This window comes from Palaemon carinicauda, chromosome 10 (genome assembly GCF_036898095.1).
Source record: "Palaemon carinicauda isolate YSFRI2023 chromosome 10, ASM3689809v2, whole genome shotgun sequence".
NCBI lineage: Eukaryota > Metazoa > Arthropoda > Malacostraca > Decapoda > Palaemonidae > Palaemon > Palaemon carinicauda.
The window spans coordinates 83,375,626-83,395,625 of NC_090734.1; the positions used below are offsets into that span (position 1 = coordinate 83,375,626).

The following is a 20,000-nucleotide window of genomic DNA, read 5'->3' on the forward strand; positions in this document are numbered from 1 at the left end:
AAGACTGTAAATCATTCAGGGAAGAGAGAGAGAGAGAGAGAGAGAGAGAGAGAGAGAGAGAGAGAGAGAGAGAGTAAACTGTTATTTTTTATTACTAGGTAAACTACAATCCTAGTTGGAAAAGCAAGATGCTAAAAGCCCAAGGGATTCAACAAAGAGAAATATCTCAGCGAGGAAAAGAAATAAGGAAATAAGGAAATAAATTAGTGATATAAGAAATAATGAACTGTCGAGATAAAATATTTTAAAAACAATAACAACCCCCACACGCCCTCGACCGTCAAAACACAGCAAGAATTCTTGGCCATGATAAACTATTGATCACCTGTTCTTGACGGCCATCACTGCCACTCTTGTCCTTCTATACGCCTCCCTCAAGGTAAGGCAAAAGACATCAAGTGGGGTTCCCTTCTGGAAGCAGCCTTTTGGAACGCTTTGCTCATATTTAGGGCTATACTATAAGACAGAGAGAGAGAGAGAGAGAGAGAGAGAGAGAGAGAGAGAGAGAGAGAGAGAGATCTAAGCATGGTTTGATCATCTTTATTTCTATACTATAATGGGGAGAGAGAGAGAGAGAGAGAGAGAGAGAGAGAGAGAGAGAGAGAGAGAGAGAGAGAGAGAGAGAGAGAGAGAGAGAGAGAAGACTTGCTCCTTTTTGTTGGATCATATTGTTTCAATATGTTTGAGAATATTTTTCCGTCATACTGGTTGGAGCTACTAGCGACATCTGTTACCAAGTGGTCTAGTTCTAGTTTCACTACCTCATGCACAATAAGTAGTTGTGAATGAAGGAACAAAAGCAGCGAATAAAACTAAAATTATTACACATATAAAACGAAATAGTAGGATAAAACTCATTGATAACCAGAAAACAACCCTTCGTAGATCAGATATATATATATATATATATATATATATATATATATATATATATATATATATATATATATATATATATATATATATATATATATATAAGGACCATTATTAATCTATAGTTTATGGAGATAAGAAGGAATCCAACCTGGTATCACAACCATAACCCTGGGTAGAAGACTAAGTTGGAGCGTAATGCAGGTATATATACTAAAAGAACATTGTGCAATGTTCAACGCAGCTCAAAGCTTGATAATCCATAAATCACAATAAGATAAGGTGGCAGTTGCATCAGTGCGTTTCCCTGAAAGGAAGCCATGAATCCATCAGCTGACTCGGCTTCTAGCGATTCCAAACGATTTATTGAGGAGGAAATCCTTTTAGGAGCTTCGTGACAATATTTGGTGGAGATGGTGATGTTGAGGAAGAATAGGGTGAGGTGACCAAATATATTCCAGTCAATATAAAATCACGTTGTTAGAATTGCTCCGGAAATATTCCTGATGTATATATGAATGATATTGATATTTTTTTTTCATTGAAATAATCTTTTTTTTTTTTGTCTTTATATTGAGAGATGATTAATAAGGAAATGATGTACCAGAAGGTATGATTACTTTTCAGTTCTCTAATGAGATGCTATAACTAAAATTATTGAAAGATTACACCATAAGAAAACAATAGTTTTTTTTTTTCTTTTTCCGAAGATTATATTAACGGTTATCAATACTTAATAAATTATTTCTTAGAATTACTGTAGGAATAAATGAGAGATCTTCTATATTTTTGTTGTTGCTGAGATGGAAAAAAATTTCATTGTTATCAAAACTTGATAGAGCATATAGAATAGACAGGTTTGTCTGTCAAGAGACTGCGGTTGAATGGAATGTCTTTGAAATTACTTTGGGCAATGTTTGCCGATGTAAAAAGTACTTACAGGCTCTCTCAGGTTAACTTCTGTGGCTTCCAGGTGGCTTCATGCCATGCATTATTGCATTTGGTTGGCTATAATTGAGGTCCCGAGAGAATTCCCTATGCCTCTTACTTTTAAAGGAAAAGTGGGTCATCTTCTAGGATTGGTGTAGTAGAAAGAATTTTCCTTTGGTCTGAACATCCCTAGCGCAGATCACAGACTTCTTTGTTTTCCTTCACTGAGATACCTTCCGCTCAGTTGCTGCTGCCAAGGCTAACATTACGCCTTTGGCATGGTCTTTTGACGAAAAGGGATAAACCTCTCCTCCTTGTAGGAGTTGTCTATGTTCGTGAGGAGCGTAAAATGATTTTGCACACATGACCCTGTTTCTCAAGGGATATACACATACCAGTCAAGTCTTTCAAAAGGGAGTCGATTAAGGTTCTGACTCCCAAAACTTTCTTTGCTGCCTGGTGTCCCGGAGGAGTTTGGGAAAGTTGCACGGTTCCTCTTCCTTAGCCTCCCGCGCTGAGGCATGGAAGGAGTTCCCTTATTTGGGTGCCAAGTTAGGTGGCTAAATCCCAGAACCAATTGGATCACAATCCCAGGTTCAAGTCTTTCTCTATCCCCCATCTATGAGAAGTGTTTGAAGGGGATTTAAAAGAGATGCTCTCGTCTCCCATGAAGGCTCTGCAGTGTATCTGAAGAAAACCCGGCACCTCAAACCTTAAGGTGTGTCCACAAGGTCAAACAGTGTCTGTCGGACAAACATTGTTGCCATATCTAAATTGAAAGAGAATGACGTCATAAGCATTGAAATGAGAGAAGTTGATATGGTAACAAACAGTGGTACCAGATGAAGTTGACTACAAGGATTTCTACTCCTTTTACCAGACAAAGACCGGAAGAAATATCCGAAGCTGATGTCCGCTGGCATCTCTGTTATTTTTTTAAGTGTTATAATCTGTACTCGAGAATCAAGTAGTAGTTAGCTTCAAGTATTGAGCATCATAACCATAGTATACCATAAAATAAAAGCACAATCCAATAAATTAAATTTTGCACAATGATTATTCTTTTGAGAACAATGAAATGGTAATGGTCAATGGAAGGACTAGTTGCAAAGACAAAGTGAAAAGAGAAGCCATTCATCCATTTTAGAGGAAACTCAAATTGATTATGAATTAAACTTTAAAAACTATATACTGATTGGCTCAAACGCTTTATACATTTTATTGGAGAAATTAGATCGTTTTATAAGTAAGCAGGACACATGTATGAGAAAAAGCATTTTTCCAAAATAACGTCATGAGGTATTACAGAATTACATATGCCTGACTTAAAATAACCTATCAGTGAACTTAGGATGTTATTGTTATTAACGTGCAATATATAGCCTATATTATTCAAAGAAATAACTAATGTTTGAGACTCGTCATACTTCGGATTACGTGTTGTTAACTAAATCCAAGTAGTTACAGTGTTAAAGATAAAATGTTAAAAATTTGTTTCCCCTGTTCAGAGAGAGAGAGAGAGAGAGAGAGAGAGAGAGAGAGAGAGAGAGAGAGAGAAAGAGAGAGAGAGAGAAAGAGAGAGAGAGAGAGAGAGAGAGAGAGAGAGAGAGAGAGAGAGTTGCATTTTTTTCTCACGATCAAACACTTCTTCGAGCAAATGAGACTTCGGTGTCCATGATTGAAACATTCTCTCATGCTATACTCGTGTATCGATGCGCCATAATTTGGTTGTGCAAATGTCATCCCTACCAACCTCCGACTTTTTTTTATTTCTCCAATTTGCGTAACTCTTTCTTGTCATGACCCATTGTGGATTCCATGGTCTTTTCGACTTGTAAACCAGTTACACACATTCCACTTCTCGGAAGTTCTGACGTTATTTTATTTATTGTTGCTACAAGTTTATTTCTGTCTTTGTAAACATTTGCTTTGATGTTTTATAAGCATGGGCTCTGCCAGTACTTTTTGATTAGCAACTGAAATCCAGCTTTCCTCCGTAACTAAATTACAACTAGTCATGTTTACAGGGAATGTGATACCTAATCTTCTAAAAGTTAAAGTTAATCCGGTAAACAAGTAGAACTCCGTCCATAGTGCCACTCCGCCTCCGGAGAGTGTTTGAAGCTCGAACTCTACGAACACAGGCACTGTCCCACACACCACCTGGTGCTCGTTATTGACGTCATTAAAGCTTTATTCACAATGGTAACTGGTAAGAATTGTGCTCTTAGGACACTGTTCGATAGTGTGGACGCACCTTTAGAGTTTACGACTGTTCCTTAACACCGAGAGGACCATCAAGTGGGTTGAAATAACACCAATAAATAACCACAATTCTCTTGATAAATCTGTTCTTGGTCTTGTGTTGGCTTCTTAAATGGTTGTGTAATAAGACCAGCTACTATCATTATTATTATCAATATTATTGTTATTATTACTAGCGAAGCTACAACCCTAGGTAGAAATTGGGATGTTATAAGCCCAAGGACTTCAACTGGGAAAAATAACTCAGTGAGAAAAGTAAATAAGGAAATACATAAACTTCAAAGGAAGTAGTGAGTAATAAAAAAAGAAAAAAAATAGAAAAATAACAACTTTAAATTGAATCTTTCATATATAAACAGGACAGTAAACATCTGGTCTATGGTAATGCATATATGTAAGTATAAAATGAAAGTAGAATGACCGGCTCTTCTTCATTCTTTCTGCACCTCTCTAGAAGACAAAGCGTTCGAAGCGTTACTTGCTGTATCTAACTTTTTTTTCTTAAACGATACTTCTGAGCTCCATACTTTAGAATCTAGAAAAGTCTCTCCCACATCCTGCCTAGACAGTTTGGAGGATGGCATAATATATAAAAACCAGTCGATATTTATTCACCAGATATATTATAGCAGACTGCTATCCCCTTCGAGGGAAGGGATATCTTGGATAGGCCAAGCCTTATCAACCTATTCATCCATATGATAGGCATGTAGGAGGTTTCTGGTGTCATCTCATTCACACCTGTACGGGAAAGGGTAGACTGCCATTTCCGGGGAAGAAAAAGAACCCACCATTCCGGTTCTAGGGGATTTTGGACCCACAAATCAGCGAGTCTTTCTATTCAAAGGACGGAAGGTTCGTATACGGTTAGGAACAAATAAATTTAAATATATATATATATATATATATATATATATATATATATATATATATATATATATATATATATATATATATATATATAACTTGTACTTTTCGTACCTATACGAACCTGAGTCGTTCAAGTTAAACTTCCTATCTAAACTACCCCTTCTGTCTTGAGCAAAAAGATCAAAATTGAAGAACTTCCGACAGGTAGGGGGGGGGGGGGGGGAGGGGGGGGTTGTGGGTGGTGGCCCGTCTCTCCGTCACTCACCACCTACCGTAAACTACCTCGTTAACTACTTCAACGGCAGTCTGAAATCGAGCTGAAAAGAATATCCTATTTAAAAGACTGAGAATTCTAATGGTAGTAAAAATACAAATTAATATTAATATTATATATTTTTCAAATTCAGGAAATGGCCTTAACAAGTTTAGCATAAGTATTATTGAAAGAAATTGTGCCATGTTCATATAAAGCTTACAAAATTATCTTATCCAATTAAAAGTAACTGTGAATTGAAGAATATATTTAATAGAAAATAATAAAGTGTTAAAGCCTGCTCAACGGTTCATAATGATACGTATTATAAAAACAAAATAATAGAAACATAACTTGAGCGTTATTTACCACAAAAGTGCTGAAAGTAAAAACTCCTCAAAGATTATTATTCAATCTTATCAAAACAAAGAAAAGTTATTGGAACGTAGGTAAATGAAAGTCCAATGATGGACGAAGACTGGAAGAACATAGGCTGGATGAACTATAGGGTTAAATACCTTAAGAAGCTATTATAACAGTAATGAAGATAACGTATTTTTATATATTAAAAAAAAAAGTTACAACATGCAGAGGACTTTGAAGCATGTTATTAAAAGAAAGTACGCCCCAACTTGGCACTTCTATTCCATGACAATCCTCTAGTACATTACTTAAAATAATTTTAAGCACCTTCAAAACAAATACTTAACGTATAAAAAGCAAGTTCTATAAATGGAAGGTAAAAAGAAGATCAACAAGAAAATCTACGATAAATATAGATAATCTGGAAGTCTTGAGATAAATTATATACAATTCCAAGTTTTTTTTTTTTTATTATTATTGGGAATGTTTGAAAAAGGCCCATGGTTACAAGATTTCTTTTTATTATCTCTGTAACTTTCGAGATTTTTTACCCGTATAAAATTCATTGCTATATTTCCTCACAGAAAATAAATATTGTAGGACCTTTCTTACACTGGTAGAAGGTAGGATTCCCCATGTGCTTGTGAACTTCACAAGTCAATAGCGAGAAATTTTCAGTGGATAAAAAAAAAAATAAAAAAAAGTAAATAAAAAATAAAAAATTAATAGTTTCATCCCATCTTTTTTGCTTTTGAGGATTGTTAGATGATTTTGTCATCCAATGTCAATTTGTAAAATTTTACAGGACAAACACACTAGAACTTTGTTTGCCTTTATGAAATCAATTTCAATAATGAATAAAGGAATGTCTGAAACAAAAGGAAGTTATTTGTAAAAATACAAATAGATATATTATTAGTTTTTATCAAATTTCCCTTGTTTAAAAGCAACAAACATCAATAAGCTCGTTGTATTAAAACCTTCATTAATACTCCCTTATAGGTGTACACATGTGTTTCCGAACTGTAGAACTTCATTTAGGGAAAAGAGACTAGAGGAAGATAACACTAAAGAATAGAAGAAGGAAATACTATTACTAAAGAAAGATAGAAGAAAAGAAACTTCAGAGCAAAATTTTGTCAATAAAACGCACAGGGAAAAGTTCACAGGAACGAAGAGAAACTATTGTAAACAAAAAGTAACGTAAACTATGAAATAAAAAGATTTATGGGTGAGAGGAGGTTGATAGTGAAAGGGGAAAGAAAATTTCAAGGATAACGAACGGAAGAAAATAAACAGCACACGAATGAAATAGAGAAACACTTCTTTTTGTTTGCATATATTTCCATTTTCTGAGTAATTCAGGTAACTAAGAAAGTTTTTTTCTACACTTAATTATTATATTAAATCTATAACAATTTCATATGCTTAAAAACACATTCTCTCTCTCTCTCTCTCTCTCTCTCTCTCTCTCTCTCTCTCTCTCTCTCTCTCTCTCTCTCTCTCTCTCTCTCTAATGCAAATGGATGAAATATTTGAGAAAAAAAAGGCTCGTTTGATTAAATTGTTTAATTAATCTATTTTATGACGATAATCAAATAATATTCTCTCAACCTTATGTAGTTTATTAAAAATTTCATGCCTCATTTATATCAAGATATATTATTTTATTAGTTATAGTTTATATGAAGATATATTATAATGAAAGTTATAGAAACATAGCAAAAATCATTTTCATTACTCATCTACAAGAATAAATATTCCATTCAAGCACTGCTACTTTCCTTCCACTCTGCAACGACATCTTTCAATCGTATTTCTCTCTCTCTCTCTCTCTCTAGGATAGTTATCTTGTGAATTACTTAAAATCGGATCAAGATGGCGCTCTGTAACACAGGCAAAGCTTGGAGGGACATTGCTGCAATCAGCAAAAGTAAATTCCATGAGTTAGTGAAACTAGAACTAGACCACTTGGTAACAGATGCCGCTAGTAGTTCCAACCAGTATGACGGAAAAATATTCTCAAACATATTGAAACAATATGATCCAACAAACAGGAGCAAGTCTGCGGAAAACATCAGCAAAATAATAGAAGAAATTCCAAAGAAGATCCAGGTGATAAAGAGACTTATAAAGAAAGTTTACATCAATCAACACATTTCATCAAAGAACAATAAGAAGTCCAATATAGTGAATATGCTGATTGATGCATTGGGAAAAAGAATGCCATGGAAATGCGATGCATGTCATGTACCAACACATCCTTTTTGCGCTGAAGTGCAACATAAAATAGATAATTAGACATAAAGGTATTCTGCTCAACAAGCTTAGTCTGGATAGAAAATACAATTAAGCTGAGACTGAATCTGCAAATAGTTGAAGATAAAGAAGAGGAAGAAGAAGACGAAAAAGAAGAAGAAGAAAAAGAAGAAGAGAAAAATGAACAGGATTTGTGTGAGGATGCAGAGGAAATAATTGATACAACATATGATGTCATTCAACAACATACTTATGAGGAAATAAATTATCAGATGGAAACAAATAAGAGACCCAAGAGACTCTACCCAGACCTACATACTTTTAGGGAAGAGCAAGAACAATAAAAAAAGGAAAAGAAAGATATAGTCTGCAATTCACCGAAAAGAGGGATTGCGGATTTGGCGAAAGATGCTACTACAAGCATCCAAAGATATGCTATAATTATGAAAAATATGGTAATTGTGCGTATTTAGACGGATATGGAGACGAATGCAGATATCGCCATCCAAAAATTTGCAAAATCCTGAAAGAAGGAAAAGGATGCAAATCCAACAAAAAATGTCGATATATGCATCCTGCACCCATAAATAAAAGTCAGAAAACTCAGCAAACAGAAAAGAAAAATGAAAGCAAAAATGAAACAAAAAAAGAAACAAAAAATCAAGCCGAGTATATACCTCGCTATGCACAAAAGGCCCCAAGATATGATGCCTTTCAACCCAAATATGCACAATTAGAGCCCAACTACAAAGAATGCATCTATAATGCCAGGGGTTGGTGCAGATATGGGGATAATTGCAGGTATACATACAAAAATAAATATGAAGGCGAAAGTGCAAATATAATAGAAAAGTTGGATTTTTAATAGCAAAATTCCTGGAAATGAAGAAAAGAACATCATATATGAACCGGAAGGAAGAATGGGAGAATCCATATTATTACCAATATCAAATAATGGGGATGAAACACAAACCATAATAGTGATGAATGCACAGGGTTTAGTCACGAGTAACTCTAAAAGGAAAATAGAGTTCTTAGAAGAACTAACCCAAATAAAAAAAATAGATATATTAAATATAAGTGAAACATGGTATTCCCAAGAGACTGGCAGTGATGACTAGATAAAGGGTTTCCATACATATAGATCAGACAGAACAAATAGGAATCAAGGGGAAATTGCTATAAATGGAAGAGACATAAATCAAGGAAAAGTCTGTGGAAAATACAGCAACAAAGAATATGAATTGATTGCGGTAGAATTTGAATATGAAAAACTAGTGAATATTATAGTTCAAACACTCAAATACTAAGGAGTTTGACATAATAATAAAAGAAATAGATGATATATGTAAAAGTAATAAAGACTGGAATATACTTCTATACGGAGATTTTAACTTTCCTTTCGTGGATTGGAAAGAACAGATGGAAGAAAGTGGTTGTATATATATACATATAAAAAAAAGAGTAATAGTAGCGCGGAAGATAAGAGGAAATTTGAAAAGCTTCAAGATATGCTATTAGAACATAATATGCAACAAATAAACCACATTCCAACAAGAAAGGACAATGTACTAGATTTAGTGTTTGTGAATGAGGTGAATTATGTTAAAGAAATAATATTGTATAACACGGGAATTTCAGACCATAATGTCATACAATTAATAGTTTACTCCAAATCAAGTGAACGCAAAGATAAACAAAGCACAGATCGATGGGAAGGATATAGAAGATATAATTTGTATAGAAAGAATATGAAATAGTCAGAAATGAATGAAGAATTGAACAAAGAATGGAAAAATGTATTTGTAAGTGATAATATACAGGTAAATACAGATATACTGTACAAAGTACTGGAGAAAATTGTTGGAAAATATATACCGAGAAAAAACAATAAACATCAGATATGCATACCAAGAGACAGAAGGATCTTATTTCAGAAAATTTGAAAGTGAAAGAAAAATCTTGCAAAAGAAAAAAATGTATGGAAAATGATAGAAAAACAAAAGATTATACAAATGAAAGAAAATGAAAGAAAATTACTTAGAAGAAAGGACATTTCAAAATATAAAAAGAATATCCAAAGTACTTTACTCCTATGCAAAAAAGATGAATAAAGGGAGATTAGAAATAGGCCCTCTAATATTTGAAGGATGAGTAACGAATAAAAAAAGGAAATATGCAACATACTAGCGGAAAAATATAAGAGTGAGATCACACCAAGAATTGCGAATGACTATAATGAAACAGAAATGAGAGAAGAAAATGTTGAATATCTAACGGATATAGATATTAATGAAGCAGATATTGCGCAGGCTATAAGCGAAATTAAAAATGGATCAGCGGCCGGACACGATGGAGTTCCAGCGATTTTCTTAAAAAAAAAAGGCACACAATATCGCGAAGCCGCTTGCAATACTGCTAAGATAAAGTGCAGATATGAGCGAGATATATGTTAAACATATATTAGCTTCTATAACCCCCTATTTTCAAAAGTGGATCAAGACTAGAGGCAAGTAATTATAGACCTGTTAGTCTAACATCACATATTATGCAAGTGTATGAAAAGGGAATAAAAAAGAAAATAATGAATCATTTGGTTATAAATCATTTATTTAATATAGGTCAGCACGGTTTTGCGCCCGGAAAAAGTACACAAACATAACTGATAGTACACTATGAAAACATATACAAAAATATGATAAATGAAAAAGACACAGATGTGATCTATCTAGATTTTGCAAAAGCATTTAACAAGGTAAACCATAATATACTAGAGAAAAAAATGAAAAAGCATAATATTGTGAGAAAGATAGGAAAATGGGTAAAAGAGTTTCTGCAAAACAGAAAACAGATAGTGGTTGCAAATGACAGGATATCAGCTGAAGCTCAGGTAATATCTGGCGTGCCACAGGGTACGGTATTAGCTACACTGCTGTTTGTTATTATGATCTCAGACATACCCTGTAATGTTAATTAAAGACACTGTAGTGAGAAGTTTCACCGATGACACAAGAATAATTAGAGAAATTACTTGTGATTGAGATAGGATCTCACTACAAAGAGATCTAAACAAAATATATGAATGGGCGGAGATGAATAGGATGGTATTTAACTCCGGTAATTCGAACCGACAAAAGATGGAAACAGAGAATGAATGGTATATGCATATAAGGGACCTAATAACGAGACAATCACAAACAAGGAAGAGATTAAAGACCTTGGTGTAATGTTAAACAGAAATATGTTATGCAACGACCAAATAGCAACACTGTTGGCTAGATGTAAAACCAAAATGGGAATGATATTCAGACACTTTAAAACAAGAAAAGATGAACACGTGATTATGCTTTACAAAACTTATGTACGTAGTACACTCGAGTACTGCAATGTGATATGGTACCCACACTACCAAAAGGATATTGCACAAATAGAGAGTGTACAAAGGTCCTTTACTATTAGAATGAAAGAAGTTAAGGAACTTGACTACTGGAAAAGACTGCAATTTCTAAAACCATACAGTCTACAAAGGAGAAGAGAACGCTACATGATAATACAAGCATGGCAGCAAATCGAATGAATTACTGAAAACATCATGGAGCTAAAAAACCAGAAAGAGTAAGCTGAGGTAGATTAATAGTGCCCAATACTACACAAGGAAAACTAAGGAAGGCGCACAGGATATTAATCCACTACGCAACATCATCAATATGCAGCGACTATTTAATGCGCTGCCAGCTCATCTAAGAAACATATCAGGAGTGAGCGTAGATGTGTTTAAGAATAAGCTCGATGAATATCTAAGATGCATCCCAGACCATCCAAGACTGGAAGATGCAAAATACCCCGGAAGATGAATTAGCAACTCTCTGGTGGATATACGAGGTGCCTCACACAGAGGGACATTGGGGAACCCAAACATAGAATAAGGCAATAAGGCAATAAGGTAAGTCTCTCTCTCTCTCTCTCTCTCTCTCTCTCTCTCTCTCTCTCTCTCTCTCTCTCTTTATAAGAGCATTTTATTTTGTTAAAGCTTGCTTAATAACTCTGATGGTATTATCCTAATGATTAGTACCTATTCAAGGTCTCTCATTTTACTTGAAAGATTTCTTACGAATTTTTAATGTATGATTTAACACAGAATCGACTTTTAAGTATAGCTATTGTTAACAATGATAGTAATAGACGTAATAATGATGATAAGAAAAATAGTTGTTTTCATAATGATAATAATAATAAGAAAAATAGTTATCATAATAATAATAATAATAATAATAATAATAATAATAATAATAATAATAATAATAATAATAATAATAATAATAATAATAATAATTGTGGGGGATTATGTAAGCCCACATCGTACAGGAAGGTATGGAAAAAGGAGAGCATTGGGCTCCAAGGAAACACCATGTTTTTCTTAAAACCTCTGATTTTATTAGAGCAACTAAACTCTTAATTAAACATAATGAGACGTACATTAAGCAAAAATAGTTACAAAATTCACACTCATAAATATGATGACTTGTAAAAATCAAATACTAAATTAATTGTACTTCAATATACACTTCAAGTAAGAGAAACAGAATTAAATATGTAACCAAGGAGCTAACAAAAAAACATTGGAACATGAGTTATAAAAGAAAATGGTGGTGCTATTTCAGACACACTATAAGGAAACTCCTTTCAAGTGAATATGCAGAAGACACCTTTCTAAAGTCAACATCCTCCCGGCAATAGGGGACAAAGCCACCTATTAAAGAGCACAACTTAGACCTTACCTAAATTATACATGGCAGAAAAATACACAAAAATTAGGAATGTAGTTTTACAAAATATACACATTAAGCTTTGCTTGACATGCACAACTGCATGACTTACAGTGACTATTATAAATCTAGCTTAGTAGGAGGATTATTTACTCTACCAGACTTAGACTTTGGAAGTACATCATCATCACTAACAGTATGAATAGGCATTTGAGGATTATCACATACATTTCTATCAAAATCATCACAGGATGCATCAGTAGTAATCAAATCTTCAGATCTACCTACTTCAAGATTATACAATCTTTGAATGGGTCTAGTCATTTCTCCCTTTTTAGTTTTGAGCCTTACACTTCTTACAAGGCCATCTCTACCTTTAAAAACATCTACAATAACCCCAAGAGGCCACTTCAATCTAGGGAGGTTATCTTCTTTTATCAACACAAGGTCACCCTTAGACAAATCACATTTTTTATTGAATCCTTTAACAACTTGAGGCAAATTGGTTATATAATTGTTACTCCAAATTTTCCAAAAATGTTCTAGGTTCTAGTTTCTTAAAACTTCTCTTTCATTCAAGTCCCTGGAAGTCACCTTACATGGCTCAAAATTTATTAAGGATTTACAGTGTGGGGCTCTTCCTAGGATAAAGTGTGATGGAGTGAGATAATGAATGGAGTCAAGTTCATCACTCACATGGGTCAATGGTCTGGAATTAATACAGGATTCTATTTCTACTAGTATAATTTCTAATTCACTCTTACTTACATAGTTCAGATTTAGTGTCTTTCTCAAGGCAAGCTTAACTGACCTAATGAATCTCTCCCACCAGCCCCCCCCCCCCCACCACCAGGGAGCATGAGGGGCAATAAAGTTCCACTTGGGAGCCAAGTGGCCATACAGCCTTTGTACTTCATACCTAGCAGCTACAAAAGTCTTTGCATTATCTGAATATATAACACTAGGTAAACTTCTCCTGACAACAAATCTTCTTATAGCCAATAAGCAGTCAGGCAAGGATAAAGATTCTGTAAGCTCTAGGTGTACGGCTCTTACAACACCACAAGTGAACAACAATACATAAAATTTCTTACTAGGACAATCAGCACAAAAGAGGGGGCCTGCATAATCTAAGCCTGTTACATCAAAGGGTGGAGAAGTCCTTACTCTTTCTTTAGGTAATGGAGCCACAGGCTGACTACAAGGTTTTGAATTATGCCAACGGCAACTTAAACATTCCTTTATTACTGTCTTAGCTAATCTCCTCATTCCTATAATCCAAAAGTTATTCTGTAGGGATGAAATTACAGTATCCACACCTGCATGCTTTAAAAACCTGTGCTGAAATCTGATCAACAGTTTAGCAAATTGACCCTTTGGAATTATGACAGGATGTTTAGTGTCATAGTTCAAGTTAGAAAACTCAAGACGTCCCCTAATTCTTATTAAGCTTTTATCATCTAGAAAGGGGTCAAGATTTCTTAATTTAGACCATTGAGGGATAGCCTTTTTACCCAAAAGTACCTTTATTTCTGCGGAAAACACTTCCCTTTGGATGCAGTAAATCAATTTCAACTTAGCAAAATCATTCTCTTCAGTAATGAGAGGGCCTGCCACTTTGTTATTACTCTTTCTACAATTTATGATAAATCTTAAGACATAAGCTGTAACTTTTAACACCTTGCTTAATTTACTGTATCGATCTAAATCTATCAAAGGGTTGTCTGGCACGCCTTGTACATTAAGACAGACAGCAGTACTTTCTATGCCTATTTCATCTTTATACTTAACTGGGTTACCTTCCCATTCCTGGTATTAGGATTCTTTTAACATACTAGGCCCATAGAGCCACATAGTATTATCCACAAGCTTGTCTGCCAACACACCTCATGTTATCAGGTCAGCTGGATTGTCCTTACTTACACAATGTTGCCAGCAACTTGGAGGTGTTAACTCTCTGATTAGCTACAAATAGGTCCTTCTTACTAGCATCTCTTTGAATCCATGACAGAGCAATGGTAGAATCTGTCCCACACCTAACTCTAACACAGTTATCTAGGTTAGGATATTCTTCACAAAGTTGACTAATCGTGAACACAAAAGACATCCCATGAGTTCTAACCTCGGCAATGTAATTGTCTTTATGGGAGCAACTCTAGACTTAGAGGACACTAATGACACCTTGTATGAGCCGTTCTCCACAGGCACTCGCATGTACACACAAGCCCCATAGCCCTTTTCAGAGGCATCACCAAACCCATGTAGCTCCATATGACTAAGCTTCCCCTAGGCCTTTGGTGAAAAATAACATCTATCTATCTGATAATTCTTGAAATGCTCACCACTAAGGAGCCATCTTTGAAACTTTAGCTTCAACTTTGATGGCATTTCTTGATCCCAAGTCAAACCCAGTTTCCAGAGTTCCTGAAAAAGTATCTTGCCATACATAACATATGGACTAATTAACCCTAAAGAGTAAAAAATATTAGCTATCACACTAAGGATACTTCGCTTAGTAGAGACTACTTCTACAAAGGAATCTGAGTTTATGCCATCAAAGGTGAAACTGTCCAGTGAGTTACACCACTTCAGGCCTAATACAGTATTGGGTTCATCAGAATTTATAAAGGGTACCTTGTCACATAACTGAGAAGTAATTAGCAAACTATTTGATACAAATTTTGTAAGGTCCATACTAGCATCAGCTAAAATGCTACGTGCTTCACAAAATTTATCAGCTGCTTCTACAGCAGAATCCGCACCACTCAACCAATTGTCTGTATACATGTTAGCCTTCAAATCTTGCACTACACTAGTTGGGGGATACTTATCCAAATGATGTTTAATTGTGGCATTTAACAAAAATTGGCTCGCTGTGTTACCAAAGGGTACACGTGTGAATCTCATGTGCCGTATTGTACCACTGTCTCTTGGCCACAAAAATCTATGAACACTAATTTGCAAAAAGGCCTTTCTTATATCAGCTGTAACAGCAATGGGCCAACGACGAAAGCGAATGAGCACCTCAACCAAGTCAGGGTTGAGTGATGGGCCTGAGGACAAACAGTCATTCAATGATACACCATTGTAACAAGAGGCAGAGGCATCAAACACAGGTCTTATCTTAGTACTTGAACTACTTAACTTAACTACTGGACGATGAGGCATATAGTACACAGGATTCACACCTGAAATTTCCTGCCTTGGTACCTCTTCTATTATGTGATCAGACTCATAACTATCAAACACTTTTTGATACTCTTTCTTAAGCTCCTTATCGTGTTCTAACTTAACCATTAGCCTACCTAACCTTTTATGGGCTATGACAACATTATTTAAAAGCCTTTTCTTAGCAGAATCATCCTTCCATGGCAGTGCAACCTCATAGCGACCATTCACAAACTTCACAGTACTCTCAAATTCTTTGAAAACTTTGGTTTCACTATAACTTTCAACAAGTTCCCTAGGCTTAACCCCTACAGTTTCCAAATCCCAAAACTTACACAAATCTGAATCTGAAACAGAGGAGATACACAATAATTGTGGTACAGAGTAGGTACAAGAGTCATTGGTTTTATACAGCCTGCCACTCAAGACATAACCATAGAGAGACTTCATGGCTACGACATGGTTAATTTGGAAGGCATCTACAGGAGAAATCAGTGTCCAGTAGAAATCTAGACCAATCAGTATATCAATCTCAATGGGAGAATCATGGTGGTAATCATCAGCTAATACAACATGAGAAAAAGAGTTAAGCACTGAATCTAGTACAATAGGCCTAACCAAGGATTGACATATTCTGGGAATCTCCGCAGCAATAATACGTACCACCTTCTTGTCAGAGTCCCACAACTTTAACTCATAAACATTTCTGTGTTAATTTTTTCCATTACTATGACCACCAAAACTAGAGTATGGCATAGGTGCACTAGTGATCCATTGTGGTTTACACTTCTTCACAAATTTGCTACTAATATAAGACCTGTCTGCACCATTATCAATCATTACCTGAGCAGTGACAACAGTACCATCACTGCCACTCACCTGAACTTTGGCAGTTTGTAAAATGGCACAGTTACCACCTTGCCCTGTTAGAAGTGCCACATCGCCAGGCTTGTCACTGCCAATAGCACCTTCCTTTGCTTCACTTTCCTCCTTCTTAGGGTTCATTTCCAGCCTAACACCACACATTAAGGTAGAATGGGCACCGTTACACTTTGTACACCTTGTACGAGCTTTACAGTCTCTTGACATGTGTCCACTCTTCAAACACTTGAAACATAGGCCTAAACTTCTTATTTTTTCCACCTCGCTCCTTTCCACTCAATTCTAGCACACCATAACAGTTTTCCGATTTGTGTTTCTTGGCACAGAAACTGCACATTGTGTTTTCTTGCTTGGACAAAGCATGAATAGCTGCGGCTGAATACACCTTGTCTGTAGAACTCTTATTTTCAATTTTCTTTACTTCAATACTACTCTTTCCCATAAAGGCTTCAGACCTTTCTAATCTTGAAATTTCCTTGTCTAAAAATGTCAATAACCAATCTAAATCACTCTCATGTCCATCACCATCCCTGGCCCATTCTAGCCGCAGTTCACTTATCAAACGGGAGAGGATGGTAGGTGTAAGAAACACTTCACATTGTTTTCCTGTGATGCCTAGCGCTTCCAAACTGCGGATGTGAATTAGAATGTCATCTCGTAATTTCCATACCTGTGCCACACCTTTGGGTCCGCTGACATTAATGTTGACCTCACCATTTAACAATGCCTAAACATGAGCAAAAATAATCCTTTCTGGCTTGTAGTAGCGTTCCTTCAGTAGTTTGCAGGCAACCGGGTAATTAGCACTGGTATGAGCTAGTCCAGGGGTGGGCAAACTTTTCAGTGTAAGGGCCACATTAAAAAAAATAAAATTTTACTGGCCCGCATAGTATATTTTCCAGTATAATTAATATCTACAATAGCCAAAATATATTGTTTTCAAACTGAAAATGCAATAATTTTTAATTTATTAGCATTTTAAAGTACTGTAGACTAGAGGATTCCCATGAAACGCATTTATTTAGAAAAACAATTTATTAAAAAAAAAAAACAAAAAAAAAAACAAAGTAACTCTGTTTAAGAAATAGAAAAATAATATATTTTTATTAATCAATAATTTGGAGTAGAAGTTCAAGGTAAACATATAAATTAAATCCAAAAAGACATATTTTATATATTTAGGGAAAAACTTCACATGAAGCATATTTGCTTGAAAACAAAATAACTCAATTTAAAGACAAGAAATATTTGTATATTTGTATTGATATTTTAAAGCAGTAACTTCACATGAAACATAAAAATTTATTAGACAAGCAAAGTAGCTCAGCAACTGAGCAACAGAAGTATCAAAATGACTCAGTGAGAATGATGCAATTGACTGCAATCATTTACCAGTTTGTTGAAATTAGGTATCAAGTTGCTTGTAATGATTCTTAACACTGACTGAAGATTCGAGTCTGTGAGAAGTGACCTGTTCTTTGACTTGTTAACTTTCAATATAGAAAAAGTCTGCTCACATATGTAAGTTGATGCAAATATCACAAACATCTTTCTTGCAAAATTTTTCAGATTTATAAACTTTTCTGAGTGCAGAGATGCATAAAACTCGACCAGTGGTTTATTTTCAAAGAGCCTCTTTAAAGAGTTGTTGGCTTGCAAATCAATCAGTTCTACCTGCAGTTCTTCAGCAGCTGTTTCAACGTCACAGGCAAAAGGTGAGCTGAGCAAATCAAACTGCCCTTCAATTGCCTTGAAATCGGCAAATCTTCTGATAAATTCATCTCTTAGAGCCGTCAACTGGTAACTGTATTTGTCTGATAGTGCTTGTGTAACAGTTCGTGTTTTCAACAGAGGAAAATGAACAAAGTTTTGCTCTTTAAGCTGCTTGGAAAAAAGTTGAAGTTTCAATTGAAATGCTTTCACTTCCACGTACAATTCATGTGCAAATAAACCTTTGCCTTGTAGTTTTGTGTTTAACTCATTCAGCTTTTGCATAATGTTCACAGCAAATGCAAAATCACAAACCCATTCGTCACACTCCATTTCCCTTGAAAAGTCACAAGAAATGTCTTTCATGTTAAAAAACAAGACAACTTCTTCTTTAACGTCCCCCATCCTCTTCAATACTTTCCCCATACTTAACCATCGGATATTTGTGTGGTACAGCACATCAGTAAAATCAGCCTCGATGTCTTCCAAGAAGCTTCGGAATTGCCTGTGATTCAGTCCCCGTGCTCTTATTAAGTTCACTGCACGCACCACTGGATCCATAACGTGTTTGAGTTTAAAAGGTGATCTACAGAGGCTTTCTTGATGTATGATGCAGTGAAAAGACAACACACTGTGCGATGGAAAATCTTCTTTGATTTTATCATTCATCAAGGTCACAAGGCCACAGTGTTTACCTATGAGTGAAGGAGCACCATCAGTTGTAATACTTGCCAATTTATCCAGGCTTAATCTAGACCTGATTAGACTGTTAATGACGCTATTGTATAAATCTTTTCCAGTAACAGTGTCTTTGAGAGACTCCATAGATAACAATTCCTCTGTAATTTCGAAGTTTTCGTCAATTCCTCTGATATAAATGAGTACCTGGGCAGTATCTTGAATGTCATTACTCTCATCTAAAGCAATAGAAAACCACTGAAAACTAACACTGGCTGTTAACACCTGATCTTGAATATTCATTGCAATTGCATCTATGCGACGAACAATAGTTCTTCGTGACAGAGATATGGCTTCCACTTTAGATATGACTTCAGGACACACAACACTGACAGCATCAACCATGCAATCTTTAATAAATTCTGCTTTTGCAAACGACTTATTTTGTTTTGCAATTTTATTTGCCAATACAAAACTTACCTTTGTTGCATTCCTTTGTAAAGATGAAGTTTTTTCAAACACATTTTGTTGTTTCTTCAAACTTTTCATCAGATCAGTTGCCTTCTTTTGCAGTTCTTGCTTTAATAAATTGCTTCCAAAGTTGGTGTGCTTGGTTTGAAAGTGCCGTTTCAAACTGTATCATGACAAATCAAACATACAGCTTCAACTCCGACGTCAGTAAAGAAATACCTTTCAGTCCACTCTTTGTTAAATACTCTGCATTCGTCTTCAATTTTTCGTTTTTTAGAAGGCTTCGAATCACTCATTTTGGGTAAAGTTTGAAAGATAGTAAAAGCTGTGCTGAAATAAAATGTCCAACGTCTTCTTTCTCTGGAATCTGGCAGGACACTGAAATGATTGAATATAAGGCAATAAACTCGTTGGCGCGGTAACAAAGTTACAACGTGACTAAAACGTTTTGTACACTATCGAGATTCAATCCCACTGGCCACTGTTAGCAAACGTGTCCGATACACGCTTCA

At 35.2% G+C, this 20,000-nt stretch overlaps 1 protein-coding gene across 1 annotated transcript in view; it reads right to left on the reverse strand.

The window, feature by feature from the left end:
- The window catches only part of LOC137648088 (uncharacterized), a 19,204-nt gene extending 2,452 nt beyond the window's left edge, over positions 1 to 16,752 (reverse strand). Inside the window, exons 1-3 of the mRNA XM_068381024.1 lie at positions 16,476 to 16,752; positions 15,214 to 16,310; positions 2,199 to 2,422 (exon numbers count right to left, since the gene is read on the reverse strand). Of these exons, the coding sequence (XP_068237125.1) occupies positions 2,199 to 2,422; positions 15,214 to 16,310; positions 16,476 to 16,752 (1,598 nt within the window). The remainder of the gene's footprint in view (positions 1 to 2,198; positions 2,423 to 15,213; positions 16,311 to 16,475) is intronic.
- Positions 16,753 to 20,000: the final 3,248 nt, after the last annotated feature.